Source organism: Tupaia chinensis, unplaced genomic scaffold (assembly GCF_000334495.1).
Source record: "Tupaia chinensis unplaced genomic scaffold, TupChi_1.0 Scaffold000627_1, whole genome shotgun sequence".
NCBI classification, from domain to species: Eukaryota; Metazoa; Chordata; class Mammalia; order Scandentia; family Tupaiidae; genus Tupaia; species Tupaia belangeri.
The window spans coordinates 4,402,401-4,413,244 of NW_006160147.1; the positions used below are offsets into that span (position 1 = coordinate 4,402,401).

A 10,844-nucleotide genomic window follows, 5' to 3' on the forward strand; every position below is an offset into this window, starting at 1 on the left:
CATTTAATATTTCAGATAAAGGGAGAAAATATGTGGGGTCAGTGATGAGACTCAAAGGGTTTTCCTGCAGCTGGCCCCAGCAGAGAAAAGAGAGAGACACCTTGCCTTGGAAAGAACTTGGGACTTTTATTATCTGAGACTGGGTTATGTAATTTGAGAATTAACACTGAGTTTCCAACCTGAAGTGACCTGAAAACTGATGGCTTCTTCTAGCACAGACTTTCCCTTTGCAGTTTCATTCTTATGTATTTCGCAGCCTGCTGGTCATCTTCAACTACTGTTCCACCAGCTCCTCAAACTCAGCATGTCCAAACCATACATCTCCTTCTCTTGAACCTGAAGCTTTTCCTTCTGTAGGTGGTAGCCTGGTTGGAAACATCATCCCTCCCTCTCTTCCCCAATCAACACAATCCATCATGCCAAATGAAGTCTCAGTTCTCCTGCCACATTTCTCTATTTGAACCACTGGAAACCCTAATTCAAACCTTATGATTCAGTTCCCCATTATCTGTTTCTATTTGAAACACTAAGAAAAAAATTAGTTCAAACAGCTCTTTTTGGTGTTAGTTGGACTTCATCTTTGGCACATGAAGTTTACCTCCATTCTTTTCTAATTAGCATGTAGCAATTAAAAAAGGACTATCTTCATGGATAGGCTCAGTGGCACAGCAGTAATGCACTGCTCAAGTGAAGCTGGATCCATCTGGAAGAGCCCTGGTTCATTTGCTGGCATGGGTCTGTGCATGTTGGGCCAGTGCACGCATAATTCTGGCTGGCTGGAAACGCTGTCAGGGGTGGATCATGACATGGGACCCTGTTGAGGGCATTTCTCTCTGTCTCTTTCTCTGTCGCTCACTCTTATGAAAGAAAGAAATAAACAAAAAAAACAAAAAAAGGAGAAGAAGAAAAAGAAAGAAGGAAAGATCCTTCTACCCAATGGCCTTGTCAAGGTAAACACCCACCCAAGTGGAGTCACTGTAGGGTGGAACAGATCAGATCAGCTGTCAAATGGTTAACCTGATGATCTAGAATATGCTCAAGCTAGAAAAAAAAAAATCACTCTCCCATTTAGCTTGCTGACCTAAGAATTCATGACTGCACACCCCTACTTGATGCTAAGCAGAAAACACTGTTCTACAGGTTAATTCAAATTCTGCAGAGTCCTGACTCCTACCTACCTCTGATGCCTCAACTTCTTTACTCCTTGTCTCTAGACAAAATTGCCTTCAGTTCTCAGCTCACAGCATGCTGTTTCTTCATCCTGGAGTCCACCTCTTCTAGGAGGCTGTCCTATCTGGGCTTGGGTAGATGCCCCTTCATTGTGCTGTTCAAATACCATATATGTTTATCATTGCATTTGCTCTGTTGTACCATAATTACCTTTTTATTTTTTAAGAATTATTTATTTAATTCCATTTACTATTATTATTATTTTAATTTAATCAGAGAGAGGCAGAGAGAGAAAGGAAAAGGAAGAAAACAAAGCCGCCAGGTCTGGAACTCAAACCGTGGTTGGCCATGTGGGAATCCAGTGCCTTTAACCACCATGCCATTTGCCGGCTCCTGTAATTGTCTTTTAAAGTATCTGTATCCACTGCTGGTATGTGAAAAACATTTTTTTTTTAACATCAGAGGGCACATATGCTCATGAGAGAGAGAGAAGAACTCCCCTATTGAGGCGTAGTTATGTCACATTCCTTTCTCTTTCATTTCTCCATTCTGGTAGGACTTTGACCATGCATGCATGTATGCCTGGCTTGTTTTTCAACATGCTGGGGTTGGGATTTGAACCGTGGTTTGCCATGTGGGATCTAGCTCCTAATATTCAGGGTTTACTACTGCATTACTGGGCCAGCCCTGGCCTGTGAAATTCTTGAAATGAGGATTGTGCCTGACTTAGCTCTGTGTGTGGGACCCAGCACATAATCACCAGCACATAATGGATGCTCACACGTGTTGAATGAATGAATAAATGAATGGTACCTTCCGATCTGCTAGATCAATTTTGTTCCCCAGCACCACCATGGGGTAGGACTGCTCCACAGGAACGATCTTGGCCAGAACGTCACCCCGCCAGATATCCAGGGCTTCAAAGGACTCCAGGTCGGTGACATCAAATGCCAGGATACAGCCATCAGAGCCTTTGTAGAACGTAGACACCACAGAGCGGAACCGCTCCTGACCGCCTGTGTCCCAGATCTGGAGGGGAAGAACAGCCACCCCCCAGAGGGCTGTGATGAGTGGGTGGAGGGAAGCCTGGCTGGGTTACAGCACGCCAAAACTTCCTATCTGGCATAGGAAGCAGAAAGTCCTGCTGTGGGTGCGTATGGTCCTTTGACACAGGGGCACTTTGACTCTCCCACGATCCTACCAACATGTACACTACAGCAGCTTTGCAGAAACGAGTAACATCGTGACAGTATTTCCACACCCTCAGTTTTCCTTTGGCTCATAGGGCAGGGATTGGCATTCCCATTTGACGGATTCGGAAACTTAAAATTTGGGAGTGACGTGCCCAAGGTCACCAGTCAAGTTTTCTGGAGAACCTGAGACAAGTATGAGGTCCCCCAACTACTGATTACTGCTCTTCCTTCTAAATCTGGCATCAGCATTGTTTTTTCTTTCTAAGATAGCCAGTAGGTAATTATCTCGGGCTTTTCAGGGCATTCGGTCTCTCTTGCATCTACTCAATGCTGCCATTGTATTGTGAAAGACAATGAGCAAGCTAGTAGGTGTGGCTGAGTCCCAGTGAAACCTTATTTACCAAAACAGGTGGTGAGCCACGTTTGACTCGTAAGATAAAGTTTGCTGATCTCTGCTCTAGACTCTTCTAGCTCCTTGATGCACAGGGCTATGGAAGTGGCTGCCCAGGGAGTGTGGGCGATTTTCGGGTCTATGTACGTTAAGGGGAATAGGGAGGGAGGCTCACCTGGAGCTTCAGCGTTGTGTCATCCAGCATGATAATCTTGGAGAGGATGCTGGCCCCCAGCGTGGTTTGGTACTCCTCGTAAAACGTCTTGTGCACATACTGATGGAGGAGGGAGGTCTTTCCCACACTGAGGGAAAAGCCCCGGACACATATGAACACACACACACACACACACACACACACACACACACAAATACACTAAAGTATGCACATACATCCATACTATTCTCAGAATCTTACTATGCCCCACATGCCACTTTCTCTCCCTGAGATTCTGAATTTCTAACATCTGGGTCCATAACCACACTTGGAGTAGTAAGAGACAAGGAACTGTTTCTAGAAGTAGAAACCAATCGAAGTGAGCAGAGAGGTTTGGGGAGAGCCAAATAACCCACAGCAATAGCTAGATTTGCCCTGTACATGGCTGGAGGTCTGGGGGGATAGATGCTAAAGGCTTGCCTAACTCATGCAGCTGGTTACTGCATAGCTACTGCAGAGCCAGGACCAGATCCCATGTTTACTCCCACCCTTTCTCCCAACAGAGCTCCCTTCCTTAGGATGGGATGCACTTCTTGGTACTACCCTGAATTAAAAGGGGACCTCTAGGTACTAGGATCACACCCAGGAGGCCTCATGGCCCTCGGGTAAGAGGCTGCTTCTCGCCTCCCAGATCCCGAGCTGAGGTTGGCTTACCCCAGGGCTCCGACGATGATGAGTTTCAGGTCAACCTTCTTCCGGGGATTCATGGAGGGGCTTCAGAGTCTGTAGATAAACAGAGGGTATCTGCATGCTGGCCAGTGTCGCCTGTGGCCATTGTCACTGACACTGGCCTCTGCTTTCCCCTTCTCAATGGGTGCATGTGCCCTGGGCCCTGGACTCAGGTGGGGTTGTTCTCCAAAAGAGGCACATGATTCAGCCACTCTTGCACACTCTCCTTCTCACCTCCCCTGGAGGCCTCCCCAAGACTGGGAGAATGGGGACCCCAGAGGATGGGCGAATCTCTCACCCTTCAGCTCTACCAACCCTGTTCTCAGAGGCAGCTTGGAGGGCCAAGAAGACAAGACAGGACTGAGCGGAGGCCTTGCAGACAGTCAAGCTTGGAGCCCGGGGTGAGGGCAGCGCAGGAAGAGGAGATGGGCGGGCAGGACAAGGACGCTATTGTCAGGACTGCCCAGAGGCTTTGGACGAAGAGCGCCCCTCCCCCCAGCCCGAGGGGCTGTGGCAATCACAGAATCAAAAGGCTCTTCTCGAATGCAGCTGGCGGGGTGTAATTGGTACATGTTTCTGGAAAGCTACTTGGCAGCAAGTGTTGAATGCCTTAAAAAATGCTGTTGCCCTCCACTTCTAGGAATTTGTCCTAAGGAAATCATCTTAAATGCAGGCAAAGGCTCTTGTTCAAGAATGTTCTTCACAGTATTGTTTATAGACACACAACAAGAAAAAAGTGGCTAAATCATGGCGCATAGTGGATTATTAAGTGATCATTGAAATGGAGTTGGTGAGGCCAGCCTCCACGGTACAGTGCTAACGCAAAGCTCCACGGCACTGAAGTCACGTGAGAAAGTCCTGGATTTGCATCCTGAGGTCTCCCCGTGCACATTGGGTGTGTGTGTGCCAATGATCCTGATTGGCTGAAACAGGAGGTGAGTCAAAGTATGAAAATCCTGTTGGAAGTACTCCCTCTTTCTTTCTTTCTCAGTCTCTCTGTCTTTTTATTTCATGGAATAAATAAACTTTTTAAAAAATGGAGCTTTGCATATATTATAACCTGAGAAAATGCTAATACCCTAGAATCAAAATGAAAACCAGAAGATGCAAAACCATACCTACAATACCACCAAAAATATTTAAATAAGTTCTCTCTTGCATAGAAAACGAAACTAGAAAGAAACACATTAAAAATTTTAGATTCAACAATCCCCACAGCTAGGTAAAACATACCTCCAGAGGAAATGAAATCAGTATATTGAAGAGATATCTGCATTCCCGGGATCATTGCAGCATTATTCACAATAGCCAAGATATGAAATCAACCCAGTGTCCATCAAGGGATGAATGGATAAAGAAAATGTAGTGTGCACACACAATGGATACTACTTAGCCTTTAAAAAAAGGAAATCCTGCCATTTTTGGTAATGGATGAACCTCATAGATTTAAAAAAAAAAAAAAAAACTATTTTCTAGAGTGAGACAGAGAGAGAGAGAGAAAGCAGCCTCTCATGGGGCATGGTCACTCAGCAACCCCTTCTCCATTTCTCCATCCTGTTGGGATTTGAGAGGACGCACATACACATGCCTGGTGTTTTTCAGCTACCAGGGCTAGGATTTGAACTGTGAAAGAGGCCATGTAGGATCAGGCTCTCTTAACCACCAGGTTATGGAACAGGCTTGTGGAGGATCTCATGTTTAGTAAAGTGATCAGGTACAGGAAGACAAATATGTCTGATCTCGCTTGTATGTGGAGTCCCAAAACTCTGAACTCTTAGAAGAGGAGAATGGTGGTTACCAGAGGCTGGAATAGGGCGCTGCAGGCAGTTGCAGAGACGTTGGTCAAGAGATATACAATTTCAGTAGACAGGAGGAATACCTGTGAGAGATCTGTTATACAATATGGCTACTACAGTTAACAATAGTGTATTAAATTTTTGAAAATTTCTAAGACAGTTTTTTTTTTGAGAGAGAGAGTTTCTTTGCTATAGGGCACGTGCGTTCACCAGAAAGACAGAGAGAGACAGAGAGACGAAAAGCGAAAAATCCCCCCCCCAGGGGGATGGCCACGCCGCAATCCCTTCTCCTCTATTCTCCTCTCGTGATCTTGGGCACGCACGCACACGCACCCGGTGTGAGTTTAAGCCAACAGGTCCGGGACTCGAACTGTGGTCAACTACATGGGAGTTCAGCGACATAGCCATTACGCTAACTGCTGGTCCCAAGACAGTATATTTTAAGAGTTCTTACCATGCCTACAAAAAGACAATGTATGAAGTAATATATGTTAATCATGTGCATTACTTGCTTTTTTAGCCATTCCACAATGTATATGTATTTCAAAGTAATATGCCGTATATAATAAATCCATACCATTTTTATTTGTCAGTTAAAAAATATAAGTGATTGGGCCAGCTGAAGGCATAGTGGTTGAGGCAGCTGGACCTCACATGACTGACCATGCGGTTCGAGTCTTGGACCTGGCAGCTTGAAAACACGCCATGTATGTGTGCTTGCATACCCAAAATCCTGAGAGGAGAAGGAGGGAAAGGGATTGAGGTGTGGCTATTCCCTTTGGGGGGTGCTTTCTCACTTTATTTCTCTCTATCTCTCTGGCAAGCACAAGTGCCCTCCAGCAAATTTTTTAAAATAAGGGATTAATTACAGGTGATAGGAAATTAGGTGATTTTAAATTTTATTAGCATGTCCCCCTCAATTTTTTTTTAACAAAGATTTTTGCTATAGGGCAGGTGTACTCACCAGAGAGACAGAGAGAGACAGAAAGTGAGAAATCACCCCCCTCCAGAGGGAATGGCCATGCCACAATCCCTTCTTCTCCATGCCCTACTCGAGATTTTGAGTATGCATACACATGCGCCTGGCATGAATTTCAAGCCACTGGGTCTGGGACTCAAACCATGGTTGACTATGTGGGAGTCCAGTGATGTAAACATGATACCATCTGCTGGTCCCTATTCCAAAATTTTTAAAACACGTATTTATTAATTCCATGATAGACAGACAGACAGACAGACAGATACAAGCACCCTCAACAGGGTCCCGATTCTGTGTTCCACAGCTAAGTTTCAGCCAGCCTGGATCAAAGGCATGGTGCATATGCATGATATGCTCAGGGAGGTCTCTGGACATAAACCCAGGAGCCTTCCCACAGCTCCGCCTGTGTTACCACCATTCCACCACCTGCCTCCTCTTTTAATTAATATTTTTATACTATAGACATGTTTTATTCTTAGAAGAAAATACATGTACTTAGAAAATACACATGTGTATTTATTATTACTATTATTATTTGTTCAAAGAAAGAGGCTTCTTTCTCATCACAGGCATCTCTGTGATGAGAGAGTCTTGTCACACTGTGATTGCACACCTTCAGCCTTCCAGTCAGCCAGGATCATGGGTGTGCACATATGTACTCAGCGTGTTTCAGTTGACCCAGGATCTGAACTGTGATCCACCATGTGGCTACAGCATTGTAGAATGGCTCTCCACCATTTGTGCCACTTGCTGGGCTTATACTTTATTTTTTTTTTTAAGTGGAGTCTTGCATGCATACATATGCATACTCCTAACTCCTAAGTCTGCCATCCTTGGATACTAGGCAACTTTACAACGATGAAGTGACGATGTCTTACAGAAAGATATGCATGAATTTTAATTTAAGTAAAGAAATCACTGAGTACTTTGTATCATCCCAACTATATAAAAACAAACAATAACCCTATGTGCCTGACTGTATATTTAATATTATCTACATGTTTGTTTTTTAAATACACAGAAAGCTATGGGCAAATACACACGGGGTGATTAAGGAGATAAGAAAGGTAGACTAGAGGCTGGAAGCTATCATTTTATTTTATAGATGTCTTGTTTGCAAATGTGTTACCCAAGCCTAAGTAGTTGTTGTAGTTAACAGGGTATAAGGCTGGCCCACATGGGAAGGTTCCAGGTTCGTATACAGTGACCTCCCTGAGTATGCTGGGTGTTTACATGCCCATGATCCAGGGCTGGCTGGAGCTGGGGTGGAGCATAGAAACAAGAACCTGATAGGGACCAGCAGCTGGCATAATGTCTATGTCGCTGAACTCCTATGTAGTCAACTGCAGTTTGAGTCCCGGACCTGGTGGCTTAAACTCACACCGGGTATGTGTGCATGTGTGCCCAAGATGCTGAGAGTGAGAATGGAGGAGAAGGGATTGCGGTGTGTCCATTCCCCCTGGCGGGTGATTTCTCACTTTCTGTCTCTCTGTCTCTCTCTGGTGAGCGCACGTGCCCTATAGCAAAAACCTCTCCAAATAAAAAAGAAACAAGAATCTGATGGAGATAACCCTGTCTTTATCTCTCTTACAGAAGAAATAAATAACTTTAAAAAATTATATAAGGACTTCACATTGTTTAGAAGAGCAAGCAGATGAATAGTAGCCCAAAGTCATCTGAGTGTGACTTCCTGACAGGACAAATCACAAATCACTTTCGTGTCTGGAGCTGGAGAGAGACTGCCCGGCATGATGGTGTGATAGTGAGTTTCAGAACTAGAGTTCTTACCCCAGCTCCACACATTTGTGACTTAAGTGAGTAACTTAACCTTGGTGAGTCTGTTTGCTTGTCATTCATGACTGTAGCTTCCTTTGTAGGTGGCATGTGTCTTGTTCTTAGAGCAGGAGGGGCTCCCCACATTGGGTAAGGTCAAGATAATTGTTTAATGACTGGGGAAGGGGGAGGAGTCAGAGACCTGATTTGTAGTGTTTGCCACTTCCAGAGGTGTAAATACTCCCACCTGGCTGATTACAAGCACCAGTGCAGAGCCTGCTCCGGCACACTACTGGAAGGACCCAGAGGGCATTTAATCCAATCTCCCACCCAGGATCATCTCTACCACACTCATGGGAAGATGCAGCCAGACCTTCCCCCTACTAGGGGTGGATTTCTCCTGGGGCCACACAAAAAAATGCTCAGCTCCTCTGCCACATCCCAGTCCTTCTGAGGTTTAACTTGCCTCAGCCTTAGCTTTGAGCTCACTCCCTGTCTCCTCCAATCCAGGTCCCCTTCCCTGAATTTGTCTCTAAAGTGTGGGTCCCCCAGATTCCCTACCCATTCCCAGGAGGGCAGGGAATGCTGAGGCTGCTGCTCAAACATAGCCTGGTTCTTGACTCAGGGTCACCAAAAGCAGGATGACAAGGACTGGGTCCATCACAGGAAGGGGGAGTTGGGGGATGAACCCCAACTGGGTTCACTAAGAGGTACATGTGGATCTCAGATGGCTGGTGGAGTCCCTTCCCATGCCCTCTGCCCTTGGTGGGGTTTTGGCAATGCCTATCCTTTTAAGTTTCTTTCCACCCACTCAACTGACTCAGATGATTCAAATTGGGACATCCTCCTAGAGGCCAGACTGAGTCATCCTCCGTTGTTAAGTAACAGTGAAAAACAGGCTTGGAATGCAGAACCTGCTATCCGCCAGTCCAGCTCCACACAGAGCAGAGCCTGTGGCCACCCGCTCCCCACTAGGTATGACCAACCCTTCCTCAGCTTGCCTGACAGCACTCCTCAGCCCAGAGCCCTGGCCCTGCCCACACCTGTCAGAACTACTGCGTGGTTCAGTCCTGTGGAGTGAGACAGACTGCCTTCTGCCAAACCCTGGGGCCCGAGACTAGTCCTACGAGGATCTTGGACCTGCTCCGCTCTTACCTCCCACCTCCCTTCCCTCCCTAGCCCAGGGCCCCAGCCAGCACTCATCTTCCGCCTCGCTGGTGTCAGGCGAGATGTCATTTCTGCTGACAGAGAGACCAGTGAGCAGGGCCAAATGGGAGTTCTGAAGCAGACACGGTCTCCCTACCACCATGTTATCTTATCAGCCTTCTTGTCCCAATTTTCAGCACCTCGCCTCCCTGATCTCTACCTTAGAGAATGACGAATATATTCACCCTAAAAAACATGGGATTTACCATCTTGAGAGTAAAGTTGGTCTGTGAAAAGAGCCTACCTAGGGAGCATAAGGTTTTGTGGCCTCCAAGGACACTCAAACCCTGCCATACCCAGCTAAATTCTAGCAGGTCTAGACTGGCCCCCTCTGGGAGCTGCACCCACACTCACAGCTTGGGTGCCAGGAGGCTCAGCGCTCTAAGTTTAAGTTCTTGGGGGTATTAGTTCTATCTCCCCAAGTACACTATGCCTAACTCCTCTCTGCCACTTCCCAGAGACTGACCAATGCTGGGACTAGAGAGGTTATAGATATCCGTCATCTGTCCATCCACCCATCCATTCATCCACCCACCCCACACACATGGTGCATGCTCACTGCACCAGTGCCACGCAGGTCTGAGGACACAGACAAATCGCTACCTCCACAGAATCTAAACATTATTGTTAGTGTTACTGTGCTTGTGCACAGTGCCTCGCAATTACAGAGCCCTTGCAGTTTGCAAAATGCCGTTATAGCCTAGCGGATTCTTGAGTCAAGAACAACTATTACAGTTCTTGGTAAGCCAGGGCTGGGACCAGATCTGTCTGACTCCATGCATCTGGCCCCTAGGACTGTAATACCGAGCTAGCGAAAATATTACTGATGTCGAACGAGAGGGATAATTTCCTACTTCAAGGGCTCACGCTCCCTGAGAGAGCCATCCCAGAAGGTACTCAGTCAATGTGAATAGGAGACTCAGGGTGCCAGCACGACTGTTGGCTGGCCCTGCCCCTCTGGTGTAGCAGTGCGCCTTCCTCTCACTGAGCCACAGCTGCGCCCTGCCTGGGACTGCCGGCCCTTACAAATTCCCCTTCTGGGCCCCAGCTCCTGCAGGCTAGTGGCAGGGAGGTCCTTCCTTGTTGCCCCGCCCCACCATGGGAATTTCTCCAGGATGGGGGTCTTTGGGCAGGATCTAAACCCCAAAGCTACCAGTTCTAAGCCTCATACTTATATCCACTTTCTCCTCTCCTCCCCCAAACACCCAAATAACTCTGGGTCTGCCGGAGCAGAAAACTAGAAAACTCCAAGAAAATCTCCCAGGGCACTTACAGCTACAGCTGTGCAGGACTCGGCCTCCGAGGCAGGTGGGAGTGCTCTCTGAGTCTGGGGGTCTCTTCTTCAGAGCATCAGTCTGAGCCAGTCAGAGGAAGAAGGCTTTGGGAGCAAAAAGGAATTTGTAGAAGCATGGCCACTTCTCTCTGACTTTTCCTCCTTTCCCTCTCGTGCACA

The 10,844-nt window shown here is 46.7% G+C and overlaps 1 protein-coding gene across 1 annotated transcript in view; it reads right to left on the reverse strand.

Moving 5' to 3' along the window:
• The window catches only part of RAB7B (RAB7B, member RAS oncogene family), a 21,107-nt gene extending 10,263 nt beyond the window's left edge, over positions 1-10,844 (reverse strand). The window contains exons 1-4 of the mRNA XM_006159266.3: positions 10,665-10,844; positions 3,623-3,691; positions 2,930-3,056; positions 1,984-2,199 (exon numbers count right to left, since the gene is read on the reverse strand). Of these exons, the coding sequence (XP_006159328.1) occupies positions 1,984-2,199; positions 2,930-3,056; positions 3,623-3,675 (396 nt within the window). The 5' untranslated portion in view covers positions 3,676-3,691; positions 10,665-10,844. The remainder of the gene's footprint in view (positions 1-1,983; positions 2,200-2,929; positions 3,057-3,622; positions 3,692-10,664) is intronic.